The following is a 16292-nucleotide window of genomic DNA, read 5'->3' as shown; positions in this document are numbered from 1 at the left end:
TACCTTAGCGCTCTGCTACTCAAACGCATTTCTTCGGTAGAATGGGGGAAAACTGAATTGGTGTGATGTGTGGGGACAGGTTGTGCTGGGTTTAAATGCGGTCGTCAGCCATGTTTGAAATACTGCCGGGTTATGACAGGTTTATCAAGAATGCTCTTCTTTAATGAACCAGCCGTGCTGGGGATGCCAGTGATGCTCGTTCCTCCAGTTCTGTAGCAGTGAAACGTAGAAAAAATCTTTCCATTTCTTTTCAAGAAATGTTTCAACTGCTCAACTAAACATCTGTGCCCATGCCGATACACGTCTACTGTACATCTGAGTGAAATCTTCAGGGAATTTGGGATTCCTGACTCACCATCTCTCGCTCTCTCTCCTTCTCTCTCCCTGTCGGTCTGTCTGTCTTGCTCAGAGAGAAGAAAGCCAGAGTGTTCTCCTTCAAGGTAAGACCTTTGTACTGAAATATGCCAACTTTCTCTATGTTTTATCTCTGTTTTTGTGACTTTTGTGACTGTCCCTGACTCACAGTGGAAAGTGCCACTGATACAGTTCTACTGATGAGGCCTGTGTTTAATGTTATGTTAAACATGACCTGCCTTTACACTTCAGTTGAAATGGTGCAATGTCAGTTCTCATTTAGAGAGCATGTGACTTGCCAGTTGGAGAGCAGGCTACAATCACAGCTGTCACATCTGTTCCATTCACAACACTGGGATGGTATGGACAGAAGTGGGGGAAAAAAAAGCGTTATACAAGGTTTACTGGTTTCTATGGGAAGCTCCAATACCAGTTAAGATTGTTGATAGTGTGAATTCAGCAGGCTAGAACACACCACTCAAATTTGAGTTTAACTTTGCTGTGGTGAAACTGTATGACAATGAAAGGTGATTACAAAAAAAGACTGACACTCTGCTTCTGCCAATCAAATCAGGCTCTTCACCGAAATCAAAGCATTTTATCCACACTGAAATCAGTCCCTGACAAGCATAATGGATGTTTGTGCTTGTCTGTTGCTTAGCTAAGCGATGTTTCCGCGGGTCTAATTAGCCACTCTTGAAGAAGGGGGCGTAAATCTGGCTGTCTCCAGTTCCTCCAGCTGTTTCACATATTGAAACTTGAAATGAGTACTAGCAAGAACGTTAGCCTAGCCTTCTCTCGCCGAGTCTGACGGCACTTTGGCTGTGTAGCCTGTTACCCCGCGTGGCCAAAGAGCCTCATGCTAGCTGCAGTGGAGATGCCAGAATCAGGTGAACGCGGCGCCCTGAGTCTGAGTGGCTTCAGTCTGGGTTAGCACGGCATGTTACAGGGTGAGGCATTGTTTGCTGATTACAACAGGTAACTCTGAAGATAGCTCTAATAGGCTGCTTATTATAGTTTTGTATGATTTCAACAATGTTTGTCTTTGATTGTTTTTTTTATTTTCAGAGAGAAGAAACTTGGTACTTTGTACTTGTTAGTTGCCTCTGGTGGTTAGTTTGTCGTGAGGATTCGTAGCCTCAGGGACGAGATTTAAAAAGAAACACGTGTATCACTGGTGTTTGCCCCAGAGACACTGAATCAGGATCACGTTTCTCTTTAAGAGTTTAAGAGTTCAGGGCTTTTAAGGGCTGTATCAGCCGTAAGAGATCAGAGGACGTGGCAGTGTCACTGAAAAGCACAGAGAGAATGAATTTGGATCCATCTTATGACGTGTCCAGGACATTCTGTCCATTTCACTTTATTGTCGGACAAAAGAGAGAGGTAACAGTCTCTCTTTTCCTGCATGTCTTTACATGTATCTGAAGGAAATTTTGTGTAAACTTAAGGCAGGTCAGGTAATTGTAGGTTAAGTATCGTTTGATTCTGTGAATGGTGTTATTTAGTACTTTGCAGAGGTTTTTTTTTCATTACCATGGCTGTCCTCAGATGACATGAGGAAAACTGTTTTCGGGTGTGTGAAGGTCTGGGCTGATTAGAACCATCTGTTCTGTGAAGCAGTTCTGGGACCAGTGGATGCAGAACGCTGTGGCTCTCCTCAGTGGAAAAACACTCAGCGATGAGGAAAGAGTTTTTGTCCGTTCATGTTTAAACTAATCACTACAGGTCACTCAACTAGCTTTCTGCTGTCATTGCAGTTCTGGCGTGAAAGTTCATGGAGGACTGAGTTTGTGAATCATGTAGAAATTCTGTGCTACGAATTCCTCAAATGTAAGGGGAATAACACATTGGTTCGTTCATCGATCGCTGCAGTTGGGGGCACATCTGCTGCGGGCGGTGTAAACAAAGCTGTATTAATTATGTGTACAGGACTTTTCAGTCTTGACAGACGCCAGCAGAATCTCTCACTGCTGGTATGGGCTGGGCTTTGAGTAGTGTCAGCCCTGTAAACTCATTTTGGTTTAAATTTTACCCTCATCTGTTTTCCAGTCAAGGCCCTCTGTCGTCCCTCAGAGCTGCGTTCAAAAGGAGTAAGTCTGGCTTTCTTTGGCTCTGATCAAACCTCCCAGCTGAGCAGTATGTCAAAACTTTAATGTGTAATGTTCCACTAATCACTTTAGGTTGTGGGTTTGTCGATCGGCCCAAGTTCTGCACAAATTCTGATCCAAGATCAGCTGTGGGTTGTGGCTGTGGATGTAAATTGGTAATTTTTTAGCATTAACCATTAGCACTGTTACTTTGTAGAATACAAATGAATATAGTCTATAAATGAACCAACGTATTTAAATGTGTGTGTGTGTGTGAGAGAGAGACATTTGACTGTATTTTAATTGATCAGATTAGTAAATTTTGATGGGAATAATTTTTTTTTGTTGATGCAGCTTCTGCGAGAGCACATTCTCACATCGACTGCACGAGAGACAGGAGGTACTTGAATCATGAAATTTTTTAAAAAGGAGAAAAACTCGTTCTTAAAGGCAGATGAACAAATCAAGAGGCTTACAGTGGTTTCTGTAAATGCCATAATTCTTTCAGATACAACCCACACATTTGGCCCAGCTGAATAAAAACCTAATGAGACTCGTATGACATTTGAAGTTGAATTTGAAATTTGAAGTTTGGAATTGAAATTTCATGTACAAAAGGAGTTCATCTGCATCTGAAATTCTCTGTTACATCTTGAGTAATGGGTGTCATTCAAGGGTCAGGATCTGCTTCTGTAATGTCTACATTTGTGACGAAACTGCTTGTGTTTCAGACGTCCAGAGATAACCATCCTATCAGCAGAGCCACTGCCGTCAAACTCGTGGCTTACTGGGTTTACTGGAACTCCTGGGACGTTCCTGCCTCCCCCTGATTCCTCCCAGTTTCAGTGGGGCGGGAGGAACGCAACCACTGCTGAGGTAACATTTATTAAACACTTGGAGACCAAACACATCACTGACACTTCACAGCAAATTTGTCAGGGTTACACTGAGTGTGAATTCAGATTATTCAAGAGCTTTTCAGCACAAGAACTGTTATCTCGCTAGTAACTGAAACACTGTAGATCCTTATGTACGTGGAGTAACTTTCGAGTAACGTTTTTGGACGTTTCCAGTGAAGAACAACTCTCGCAAAGCTGCTGTGATTGGTAGACTAATTCTGATCGGTTTCTCTGGCAACTCTGTGACCTCAGTGCTTGCGATGTGTTTGTTTTTGTCTTGTTCCTGTGTTGGAATGACTAACACTTAACACTAAACCTCACTCAGTCTAATGTTCTCAGGGCTGATGCAGACAGCACGCTGGTTATTAATATCATGTTTCTGTTTGTGCCGGAAATGTATCTGTGATGTCATACCGTTGGCATGGAAGCTTTCATAACAACAGTAACGTATTTCACCTGGGTTTAAGCTAAGGACAGATTCTTACTCCGTCATCTGTATGACCTGTATGTGAAGAATACATTTAAATAAATATATGAATTAATGTAATTATGGTCAGTGCTGTGTAACCTGCAGGTGTAGCCAGCCTGCAGATGGGTTTGCTCTTAGAAAATCCTAATGCTGTTGTAATCTACTGAGTTTAATGTTTTTCCATTTTCACATAATTTACAAATAATAATGTAGAGTTGAGGTGTGAAAGAGAATGTCTCCTCTTGTTGACAATTGGGCTCATTTAGACAAGTGGCAGTGTAATTTAATATGTTATTTGAACAGACATGTTTTTTGTTGACAGATATTTTTCAGTTTTTGTCCCTTACATTTTGAAATACAGTTGCTACATCAATGTGTGACTTTCTCAGTCTAATCAAGTGAAAAGTGTCTTAAAAAGCTACTGAGTAAAAGAGGCTGCTTTGTCCCGCCTCCCGTGAGAACGAATGAGATAAAAAATTATTAACACAATTACGCATCGCTGAGAAAACGCCTTGATGGGAACAGTTAGGAGGGATTTTCTGTTTCCATTTTACTGTTTAAAAAATAGTTTACTCGGAAATTCACTCAGGACCCAGCCGAGACTGTAAATGCAAGTGTAAATCAGTGACTTTATATGGGTTTTGTAAAAATGGGAACTTTTGTATGTTTTTACCGATAAGAACATGTCGATTAGGATCATGATCAGCTCATGTGTCAGTAAGACGGAGTTTCACTGTATTACTGAAGCTCTGGCACAGGACTGACCTGTAAGCATGCAGTGAGAATACAGCACAGCGCAGACGTGCAGTGTGTGTGTGTGTGTGTGTGTGTTTGCTTGCCTTGTTGCTTGTGCGTGAGTGATGAACAGTGCCCCTCCTCTCGTGCCTTAGCCCCCACCATCCTATGAGCAGGTGATCAAAGAAAAGACCCAGGAGCAGGTTACCTCGCCCACACCTCCTCCCCGCCGCTCCCATACCACGACCATCGCTACTCAGACCGAGTCGGTAGAGGAGGACCCCACCGGCCAAGAATCCTCGGACACGTCACAGCGAAGCGTCCCTGGAGGTGATTCTAAGATGACAGAATTACAAACCACTGATATTCTCAAACTGCTAATGAATCAAGACCAGATGAGTTTTGGTCACTTTGGAGTGGACAGAAGTTGACTTAGGAAAAGCCTGAATTGCCTGGACTTGGAGAGTCCTGTGAAAGAAAGAGAATGTATTGCAGTTCGTTCATAAGTCCTCCAAATTCGGTGTATAGCTGATTTGGATTAAAAGGTTTAAAATGTTCCGTGACTCCAAATATAAGAATCATAGGGTGCGTATCTTTATCATTAACCGTATTTAAAGTGATTTCTCATCTTTTTTCTCTCTGTCAGCAAAAAAACCTCAGAAGCCACCCAGACTGTCATTATCATCCAGATCAAAGGCAGCACCCAGAGCAGCCTTAGCTAAACCAGCGGAGGACGTCCTCACCACACCTACTGAAGATCACACAGATTCTTATGGTCAGCGAACCTCAGCCAATACCAGTCTAGATCGTTCCTGCAGTGACCAATCAACATCAACCTCAGTCCTGTCTGAGTCCCCTAGTCCCTTCCTGGACACAACCCCTGCCTTGCCTGATCCCACTTTTGCTCCCCCCACTGATCCCGTCCCGATAGCACGTCCTGTTCCACGCCCTCGATCCAAATCCAAACCGGCCCTCACCCCAGAGGTCAAAGTCCAAACTCTAGTTAGACTGCAGGACAGCGGAAATGGAGCTCCAGTGATTAATCCAAACAACTCTCCAGTTTCTACGGGGAAGTATCTAAAGGAACTCTTGGATGTTTTCAATACAGATATCCAAGTTGACCAAGCTACCCCTGACAAAGATCAGGAAGATCAAAGTGACCCGAGTGAGGAAGACTCTGACACAATGAGCGCCCTTCATAGCGACCGAAACATCCGCGCGAGGATTCAGGCTTTTGAGAGCCAAACCGGCGAATATCAGAGCGACGCCCCTGCGCCACGCCCTCGAAACAGTTTGACCAAACCTCCAGTGCTGGCGCCCAAACCCACCGTCGCCCCGCGGCCCTCCATCAAGAAGCCCCCGGTAGTGCCGGTCGAAGAAGACAACTACTATGAGGAGGTGAATCCTTTCCCAGAGCAGGACGAACCTGACCCAACATCACCCTGCAGTTCTGTTCCAAATAATGACCCCGACCCCAACCCCTTCTCAGCATTTACTGCTGACCCTTTCCAGGCTCCTGCGGCTAATCCCTTCACAACACCTGTGGTCAATTCCCTCCCAAAAGCTGCTCCACCTCCGCTGCCAAAACCTTCTCCACCTCAGCTGCCAAAACCCGCTCCATCTCAGCTCCCTAGGAAACCCTCTGTTATGTCCCGAGAGCCATCGACGTCTCAACCCCCTGTGAAAGTCCCTCTCATTCCCCCATCACGACCTTCTCTAGTCAGAACCAAGAATGTCAGTGAGGAAGACCCTGTGATCAAAGGGCCCCCAACGCCACTGAAACCCAGCAAAGATCTGCTGAACTACAATAACCACAACTCCACCTCCCTGCCCTCCACATCACCTTCAACCAGGGTAGAGAACGAGTATACGGATACACCCAACAGTAAGCAGACTTTCTTTAGTACCATTGAATCTGATGTTCCTTGTTTAAGCATGGCACATTGACAGTTCATGATAGACATGTCTGCCCATTTTCTGCAAATATTCTCTATGTCCCATACAGACAGAATATGTTTTGTTGTGGCAAATGATATTAATTAGTAGAATTTGTTTTCAAATCAGATTCCAGGTATACAGTGTCCAAAACAGGATAGAGACTAGCATTAGTATGTTTCTCTGTTTGTGGACAAGTTTGTGAGTCAAATATAAGGTTTATTATTTGACACCTAGTCACTAGTCTCCAGTCCAATCTCTCAACACGTCTGATATGAAACCTCGCGCCAATTCAATGTATAATCCCAATCCTCAGTTCCGACTCCCACACTGCCTCCTCGGGGAGCAGGACCAAGCCTCAGTCGGCAGAGTGTTGCCAGGAGGCCCACAGTGATCAGAGTTCCCAGCAAATCTGAGAAACGTGAGTGTCTCTATGACAATTATTCTGAAGAACTCTCAAAGCGCTGTGTCAGTTCTCCTTCACAGACAACTGACCTGCCTTAAGTTTCTATGGAGAGAAACTATGCTTATCATTTCTTCATCACTTAGGAGTGTGTCCCATTCTGTGTGGGTGTTGCCAAGCTATCCTATGTTTTTCTGTGTGTTTGTAGTGTGTGTTTGTTGTGCGTGTGTGTTTTAAAGATTCTGTGTTTTTGTGCTTTTAGAATTTGAAGAGAATCCAGATTTCCCCCCTCCCCTTCCTGTACAGAATCCTGTGGGGGGGCCCACTCCCCCTACAAAACCAGCTCAGAGAGGCAGCCTCAAACGGGTAAGACTGAGGAAAGAGAGAGAGAGAGGAGAGGGAGGGATACAGGGGAGAGTGAGTGAGTGGACAGAAATAATCGCTTATTGTAGAACCTAAAGTTAGGCTGTTCTACAGACACACAGACCATATACAGGCTGGACACATTCCTGATACAGTAAAAATGCAAAAATATGTCTATTTGCGTCCAGAGATCAAGCATCAAGCTGTTCTCACTTTCTTTTGCAAGATTCTGTGGTATTCCCAGAGGAAGGCAGGGAGAGAGACTGGGACAGAGAGAGACAAAGAGAGAGTGAGAGAGGGCGTGAAGGAATTAAGAAATAAATTCTCTTTGCAGAACAATGCTGACTTTTACCTCAGACTGTTCTCTCTGTCTCCCAGGAGCCCAGGCAGCTGTGACATAATTAGCTCTTTGTGTGAGAATGACTCAGGCCTGGTTTCACTGCTTTCACCAGAGAAACAGTTTTGCTGAGAAATGCATACTATTCTACCTGCCTGTTTGCCAGCAGTGCAGCAAGCAGCTTTGTCCTCGTGTAAATGCCTGCTGCATGTCATTCTCTCCTCAAATGTCATAAATGCTGGAGGAGGACTGTCTGTCCCAGCATCCACACGTTTTGACATGACACACACACATTTTTCAGGAACAGACCTGTCAATACTGCTGCAGCTTGTCAGTGTGAATTCCATGTATACATTTTTGATTAAAAAAAAAGTCAACTACAGAAAACGAAAAGCCAAATTTAAATGCCATGTGCCCCGTATACTTGAACTGTAAAACACGGACTTTGAGAATTTAAATCGGAAAGTTTGGAATTTGAGAAATCGGAAAGTAAATCGGAAAGTTTGAAGACATGCAACTGAGTAAACAGTTTAAGCCCCGTTGTTTACCCGCCAACTCCCTGTCTTTTCCAAGAATGTTCTAGAAATTAGTCTGAAGACTTTTTCGTCTGCAGTTTTTAAGCTCATCAAACGGGTGACGGATGTTTCATTACAATAAAGTCCAGTTCAGGTTTTATCAGCTAAACTATTTCAGTATCACTGATACAGAATGTCGACAGTAAGCAGTGAACAGCCTTGACGTGTAACACCCATCTCTGACTTCCCTCTGTTCTCCATCAGGACCCTTTAAAGTCGTCCGTGTCCACTCCTGACCTGTGCCTTCCTCCTCGGTGAGTTATGGTTTAACACGTAACCCTGAACATTTTCAACAGAATTATCGCTGTACTGTTATTAACGGGATAAAAAACAAAGACAAAACTCCCTCAGCCACAGAGCATTATTACTGCCCAAAATCACAGCCACGACCTGAATCAGAGAGAACTACGTATCCTTTTAAAAGAGAGGTAAACTCTTCAGATCAGCTCTCAGGGTTTCAGCTGTGATTGTAAAAACCTTCACTGGGTCTGTCCTGTGTTTATTGTCTTTCTCTGTGTCAGACCCAGCGGGGGTAAAGCGCCCCCTCCTCGCCCTCCCCCGGCTAAAACGGCACCCGGACGGCCGCCCCCTCCTCGGAAAGCCGGATCCCAGCGAGCCCCCTCTACCAATGGGAGCCCATCACACACACCCCCCAAGCCTCAGCAGGGCGGAAGAGCGGCGAAAAAAGGACCAGTTCTTCCTCCAAGACCAAACCCTGGTCATCGGCTCTACAACAAATACACTGTATGGGCCCACAGACCTCACCCTCTCATATAGTTCTCATGTGCACTAATTAAACACACAACAAAGACACCATATAGGCCCACAGACCTCACCCTCTCATATAGTTCTCATGTGCACTAATTAAACACACAACAAAGACACCATTAAGTTAAGTTCTGATAATGGACCAACACACATCTTTCAGTTGTTATATAATCAACACTCAGATAAAACAGAGGGTAAACAGAGAAAACAGCGGCGTCTTATGACTAACATTGCAGTTGTGGGTGTGAAGCATCTTTGAAATAAACTCAGGAAACTGGAATGACTTCGGGAGTTGTTTTCCTGAACTACTACTTCTGCATTCCTGTTGATACTATTTCTCTAGTCAGCTGTTTCTAAGCATTTTCATACATCTCTCGCGTGTATTTTAACTTTAAGAGGTTTCCTGTAGTTTTAACTGTCGGAGGTTTACTGTAGTTTTAACTGTCAGAGGTTTACTGTAGTTTTAACTGTCGGAGGTTTACTGTAGTTTTAACTGTCAGAGGTGTACTGTAGTTTTAACTGTCAGAGGTGTACTGTAGTTTTAACTGTCGGAGGTTTACTGTAGTTTTAACTGTCGGAGGTTTACTGTAGTTTTAACTGTCGGAGGTTTACTGTAGTTTTAACTGTCGGAGGTTTACTGTAGTTTTAACTGTCAGAGGTTTACTGTAGTTTTAACTGTCGGAGGTTTACTGTAGTTTTAACTGTCAGAGGTCTACTGTAGTTTTAACTGTCAGAGGTGTACTGTAGTTTTAACTGTCAGAGGTTTACTGTAGTTTTAACTGTCGGAGGTTTACTGTAGTTTTAACTGTCGGAGGTTTACTGTAGTTTTAACTGTCAGAGGTTTACTGTAGTTTTAACTGTCGGAGGTTTACTGTAGTTTTAACTGTCAGAGGTCTACTGTAGTTTTAACTGTCGGAGGTGTACTGTAGTTTTAACTGTCAGAGGTTTACTGTAGTTTTAACTGTCGGAGGTTTACTGTAGTTTTAACTGTCGGAGGTCTACTGTAGTTTTAACTGTCGGAGGTGTACTGTAGTTTTAACTGTCAGAGGTTTACTGTAGTTTTAACTGTCGGAGGTTTACTGTAGTTTTAACTGTCGGAGGTTTACTGTAGTTTTAACTGTCAGAGGTTTACTGTAGTTTTAACTGTCGGAGGTGTACTGTAGTTTTAACTGTCGGAGGTTTACTGTAGTTTTAACTGTCGGAGGTTTACTGTAGTTTTAACTGTCAGAGGTGTACTGTAGTTTTAACTGTCAGAGGTTTACTGTAGTTTTAACTGTCAGAGGTGTACTGTAGTTTTAACTGTCGGAGGTGTACTGTAGTTTTAACTGTCAGAGGTGTACTGTAGTTTTAACTGTCGGAGGTTTACTGTAGTTTTAACTGTCAGAGGTGTACTGTAGTTTTAACTGTCGGAGGTGTACTGTAGTTTTAACTGTCGGAGGTGTACTGTAGTTTTAACTGTCGGAGGTGTACTGTAGTTTTAACTGTCAGAGGTTTACTGTAGTATTAACTGTCGGAGGTGTACTGTAGTTTTAACTGTCAGAGGTTTACTGTAGTTTTAACTGTCGGAGGTGTACTGTAGTTTTAACTGTCAGAGGTGTACTGTAGTTTTAACTGTCGGAGGTTTCCTGTAGTTTTAACTGTCGGAGGTTTACTGTAGTTTTAACTGTCAGAGGTTTACTGTAGTTTTATCTGTCAGAGGTTTACTGTAGTTTTAACTGTCGGAGGTTTACTGTAGTTTTATCTGTCAGAGGTTTACTGTAGTTTTAACTGTCGGAGGTTTACTGTAGTTTTATCTGTCAGAGGTTTACTGTAGTTTTAACTGTCAGAGGTTTACTGTAGTTTTAACTGTCAGAGATGTACTGTAGTTTTAACTGTCGGAGGTTTACTGTAGTTTTAACTGTCGGAGGTTTACTGTAGTTTTAACTGTCAGAGGTGTACTGTAGTTTTAACTGTCGGAGGTTTACTGTAGTTTTAACTGTCGGAGGTTTACTGTAGTTTTAACTGTCAGAGGTGTACTGTAGTTTTAACTGTCAGAGGTTTACTGTAGTTTTAACTGTCAGAGGTCTACTGTAGTTTTAACTGTCAGAGGTGTACTGTAGTTTTAACTGTCGGAGGTGTACTGTAGTTTTAACTGTCAGAGGTCTACTGTAGTTTTAACTGTCGGAGGTTTACTGTAGTTTTAACTGTCGGAGGTTTACTGTAGTTTTAACTGTCAGAGGTCTACTGTAGTTTTAACTGTCGGAGGTTTACTGTAGTTTTAACTGTCGGAGGTGTACTGTAGTTTTAACTGTCGGAGGTTTACTGTAGTTTTAACTGTCGGAGGTTTACTGTAGTTTCCATTGTGTCTCCTCTCCATAGCTGGAAATTCCCCACGGCATCGCTGTCTGCGACCACAATGGCAGGAACAGTGGAGAACTTTCCTTCCAGGTAAATTCTTCGGGATTATCAGATGCGGAATGAAGAGATTACAGAGTAATCTTCAACTCCGTGTGATTGTCCAAGCAGAAATGGTCATGATGGTTTATCCTTCAGTCATCGTCAGTTCAGATATTTAAAATGAATTAATGTGGAAATGTACCCCAGAAGGGTTTCCACATTCCTCCATTTTTAATTTGGATCATTTTCATTCATTTGATAAAAGCTGACTGACAATTGTCTCTCTTTTCTCCTGTAGAAAAACGAGGTGCTGGTCCTACTGGAGAAGATAGACAGTAAAACATTTGAGTGTCAGGTTGGTGATGCCAAAGGAACCGTCCAGAAATCCCTCATGAAAATCATCACACCTCTGTCTGACTTCAGTGACCATCACGAACCACAGGTAAACAATACACACCGATCAATACAGCCTGTTTACCAAACCTATGAACTAAGCTGAAGTAAGTGGAACTGAATTGAACTGAGTCATATCACACACACTGTGGAATCATGGTTTCAGGTTATGAATTTCTGGCACTGCAGTTGAGTGGTTTTGTGAGGCGTTTCCCTGTTTTTCTCTGTAGGGTGTCGGCTCAGTCCAGTCAGGTGGACAGGGAGGCGTGTTGCAGGTGCAGGCTTTGTTTGACTTTGTCCCAGGTAAAGGTGGAGCATTTCAATACAAAGCCCAGAACAACTGTGACCATAGACTATGGACATAACATGTGACGTGTGGGGGGGGTTATGGTCCACTTGTCTGAGGGTTTGTGTTTGTGCGCTGTCAGAGGGCCCAGGAGAACTTGCTCTGAAGGCGGGTGACGTGGTGTCTAAGGTGGAGAAGTTGGACAGTGAGTGGTATCTAGGCACGTGTAATGGGATCACCGGCTTCTTCCCCATCAACTACGTCAAGACACTGGTACCACCTCCCACCCCGCTCCCCCACACACACCCACTCCGTGTGTTATGTTTCTGTGTTGGGTTCACATTTCTACCGTTGACACTTTTTGATTCTTTCTCACCCCTCCTCAGTCTGGCTCAGCGTCCAACCCCTCACCTGAGAGGAGAGCCAAGGCCCAGCCTGCAGCAGTCAGGTAAGACAATCTGAACAAACACCGGAACCAGCAGACGCTCTCTAACATCAGTTAGATCATTTACAACATTAATATGTCCTAGTCCTGTCCCTGGATGCCCACAGATCTGAGCACGTCTGTCCCCACCCTCACACACCTGACTGAGCCAATCAGCAGCATGAACACGTCTGTTCCCGCCCTAACACACCTGACTTAGCCAATCAGCAGCATGAGAACCAGCAGAGGAGCTGAACCAGTAACAGCCGTGAAAGAGCAGAGATGAGATCTAAAGTGTGCCGTGCTGTTGACAGGATTGAGAAATGGCAATCAAATGCTATACATTTTTAATTTGGTTGCTGGAAATGTTGACATTCAGTAGGGCTTCCTGTCCATTGCACTACCGGCCTCTAACTGTTATAAAAACTTCCTTTTGTGCTGATTAATTTATTATGTACACACATTGACTGATTTATTAGTCAGCCTGTCGGTTAGTGCTGTAAGGACACCGGTGTTTTACCCTGCCAGTGATCTTATCAATGTCTGTTTTTCAAATATTTCCACTTTCATTAGTGCACCATTCACCATCTAGACAAGTGAAACACTACCAGAAGTTTTTAATTCCAGCGTAAAAACTGCTGATCTTTCTCTAAGTTACTGTGTTCCATACATCTCCAAATGCCACTGATGGTGTGTGTGTGTGCGTGTGTGTGTGCGTGTGTGCGTGTGTGTGTGCGTGTATGTGTGTGTGTGTGTGTGTGTGTGTGTATGTGTGTATATATGTGTGTGTGTGTGCGTGTGTGTGTGTGTGTGTATGTGTGTGTGTGTGTGTGTGTGTGTGTGTGTGTGTACGCAGTGGGCCGAGGTGTGTGGCACGGTTTGACTTCGATGCTGAACACAGTGACGAGCTGACGTTCTGTGAGGGAGACCTGATTAAGCTGGTTGAGTACGTGGGTCTGGACTGGGCACGTGGAGAACTGGACACACGCGTTGGCATCTTCCCTCTCAACTTCGTGGAAATTGTTGAGGATCTGCCACCACCACCAGCCCAGCAAACTGCCCCGGCCAAGATAGCGCTACCTGGTATGGTCCTTCACAAGTATACTCCTCACTATAAACGACTTATCAGAAAGTCCTCACTAAAACACAGCGGATTTATATATATAAATGAGTTAATGGTGCGCGGGCGTGTGTGTGTGCGCTAGTGCGTAAAAATGAATCTGTAATTCTGTTTATTGGTTGTCAGTGAGGGGAGCATGCAGTGGACAGTGAGGAGTATGTGCATATGTGTTGTTTTTGGAACAGGCTGAGGGGACAACAGCATTAGTGCATGCCTGGGTCAGCGTTGGCCTGGGTCAGCGTTGGCCGTGGGCAGCTGCTTGTGTCTGTGTGTGTGGAACGCCAGGAATTTCTGCATGTGTTTGTGTTTGATTAAGAGCTCTGCCAACCCTTTTTTCCCAGACCACACCCCCACCACAGTCAGCTATGAACCAAAGTCTGACGCACATACATACACACACACACACAGGGTCAAACACACACACACACACACACACACACCACAGTCAGCTATGAACCAAAGTCTGACGCACATACATACACACACACACAGGGTCAAACACACACACACACACACACCACAGTCAGCTATGAACCAAAGTCTGACGCACATACATACACACACACACAGAGCCAAACACATACACACACACACACACGCACAGGGTCAAACACATACACACACAAACAGAGTAAAACACATACATGAAGACACACACACCCCTACACACACCCAGTCTAAGACACACACACACACAGAGCCAAACACATACATGAAGACACCCCCCCCACACACACACAAACCCACAGTTATCTTCTCTGATTTCAGTAAAACTGTATTTGTGACAGCATCTGAGTGGTATTCTCAGGTTTATCACAAACATTTAAATCTTTCATGTTGGATATTTAAATGTGTTTATGTTTTGACATTGTGGCCTGAAGCGTGACTGTTACTGATGGTCTGATGTATAACTGAGATTATAGTTTTTAAGGGTAACTGAATTGTGTGTTAAGGGTTCCTGTATGACAGAATATGATGACATTGTGTCTGGTTTAGGGTCTGAGCAGTATTGTATAATGTCTGTGTGATTTGTTCTCTTAGGCATGGCTGCGTCTCCAAAGGTGCCATCAGAGCCGAAACCTCAGGTCGGTCAGGTATAATTTACCATTTAATTAATTAAATATCTAAAACGTAGAGCATAATTTACCTGGTGTAGGATATCATTTGAGACCAGCGCTATCAGTAACTTCGGCCAGTGGCAGTATCACCTCCACGTGTCGTGATTTGTCACAAACCAGTTACATTTGTTTATTTTTCACCTGCCAATCAGATTTGTTTATTTTCCCTGGAAAGTTTAAGCACTTTTTCACACGTGAGTACGTGTGTGTGTGTGTGTGTCTGTTTGCGCGTGTATATGTGTGTGTTTGTGTGTGTGTATGTGTCCGTGTGTATATATATATGTGTGTGTGTACATATGTGTGTGCGTGTGTGTATATGTGTGTGTCTGTGTGCGTGTATATATATGTGTGTGTGTGTGTGTGTATACATGTGTGTGTGTGTCTGTGTGTGCGCGTGTATATATGTGTGTGTGTGCATGCGTGTGTATATATGTGTGTGTGTGTGTGCGTGTGTATACGTGTGTGTGTCTGTAGGCTCAGTCTGATGGGGCAGAATGGGCCGTGGCTCTCTATGACTTCACGGCAGAGACGTCTGAGGACCTGGCTTTTAAACAGGGCGATTACATCCTGGTCACGGCACACGTGGATGATGAGTGGTGCAGGGGCCGGCTTAACGGCAGAGAGGGCTTCTTCCCCAAAGCTTTTGTGGAGACCAGTCCAGGTAAGAAAGTCCAGTCAGTTCAGAGAGCGTTTAGTCATTTAGAATTTAGATCACTCGGGTCAGACAGTAACTGTTCATGTAATTATCAAAACATGAGCAAAGCAAACTATTGTAACATAGCAGAACAGCATTAGCCACAATCAAATGAGGAATAAAACTATTTAAAACTCATAACTCTGGTAGTCTCGCATAGCTTTGGCCCGTTAAAGGTAGGATGTGGTCTTTCATGATTTTGTTGACATTTCAGCCTTTTATATATATATATATATATACAATTGTCTTTGTGCTTGTGTGTGTTTCTGCCATGTGTAGGTGGAGTCCTTTCATACTAAGAACAAGCAGGAACATAATAAAAGCGTCTGAGACCACACACACACACACACACACACACACACACACACAGAGGAACCCTGTCCAGTTTCAGTTTGACTTCGTAATCTGTTGGTGATCTCAGATGGGCCTCGGACACTGATATGCTGATCGCGGGCAGACACAGACATAAACGGATCAGAACCAAACGTTGATCCAAGAGCACATCTGAGAGTCACTCGCCTTTAAAAGCCGGACCGTGTGGGATGTGACTGCACTGTGTATGAAGTCACAGAATATACCAGAGAACAGACTCCCATTCCATCTCCGCCCAACAGAACACAACCCAACATTACACACAACAGGAAATGCTGTTTAAATTATTTCGATTAAAAGATTATCATACTCTAACCGCCTACGTGAAACACAGAAATATGGGGTTAATCAATGAAGAATAGGGATTTTGATGAGAAAACAAATTTAGTAATACGCCTGGTTTTATGTTAATGGCTTTAAGTTGTCCTGTGTGGTCAGACAGGCATCCGCATTGGCTTGTCCTCCACATCGCAAAGTTAAAATTCCACTGCCAAATTACCATCCATGCTTTGGCTTCCATCTGCATACATTTTCTCGTATTAACTGACTATGGGTTCAGAATATCTCTAGCAAGGTCTGAAGTG

At 43.8% G+C, this 16292-nt stretch overlaps 1 protein-coding gene across 1 annotated transcript; it reads left to right on the top strand.

Annotated features, from left to right (window-relative positions):
* Positions 1-2329: 2329 nt before the first annotated feature.
* On the top strand, positions 2330-15681 carry sh3d19 (SH3 domain containing 19). Its single transcript, XM_030788245.1, has 18 exons — positions 2330-2444; positions 2796-2841; positions 3173-3317; positions 4700-4874; positions 5191-6429; positions 6796-6900; positions 7154-7248; positions 8362-8411; positions 8679-8901; positions 11284-11352; positions 11600-11743; positions 11925-11997; positions 12123-12253; positions 12367-12428; positions 13261-13487; positions 14566-14618; positions 15117-15303; positions 15616-15681. Exons 1-18 carry the CDS (start codon positions 2330-2332, stop codon positions 15633-15635), a joined length of 3159 nt encoding a protein of 1052 aa, XP_030644105.1. The 3' UTR covers positions 15636-15681.
* The last annotated feature ends 611 nt before the right edge of the window (positions 15682-16292 follow it).

The sequence above is a fragment of the Chanos chanos genome, chromosome 11 (genome assembly GCF_902362185.1).
Source record: "Chanos chanos chromosome 11, fChaCha1.1, whole genome shotgun sequence".
NCBI classification, from domain to species: domain Eukaryota; kingdom Metazoa; phylum Chordata; class Actinopteri; order Gonorynchiformes; family Chanidae; genus Chanos; species Chanos chanos.
The sequence above is the reverse complement of the archived record's forward strand: the minus strand, read 5'-3'. Positions and strand labels throughout refer to the sequence as shown.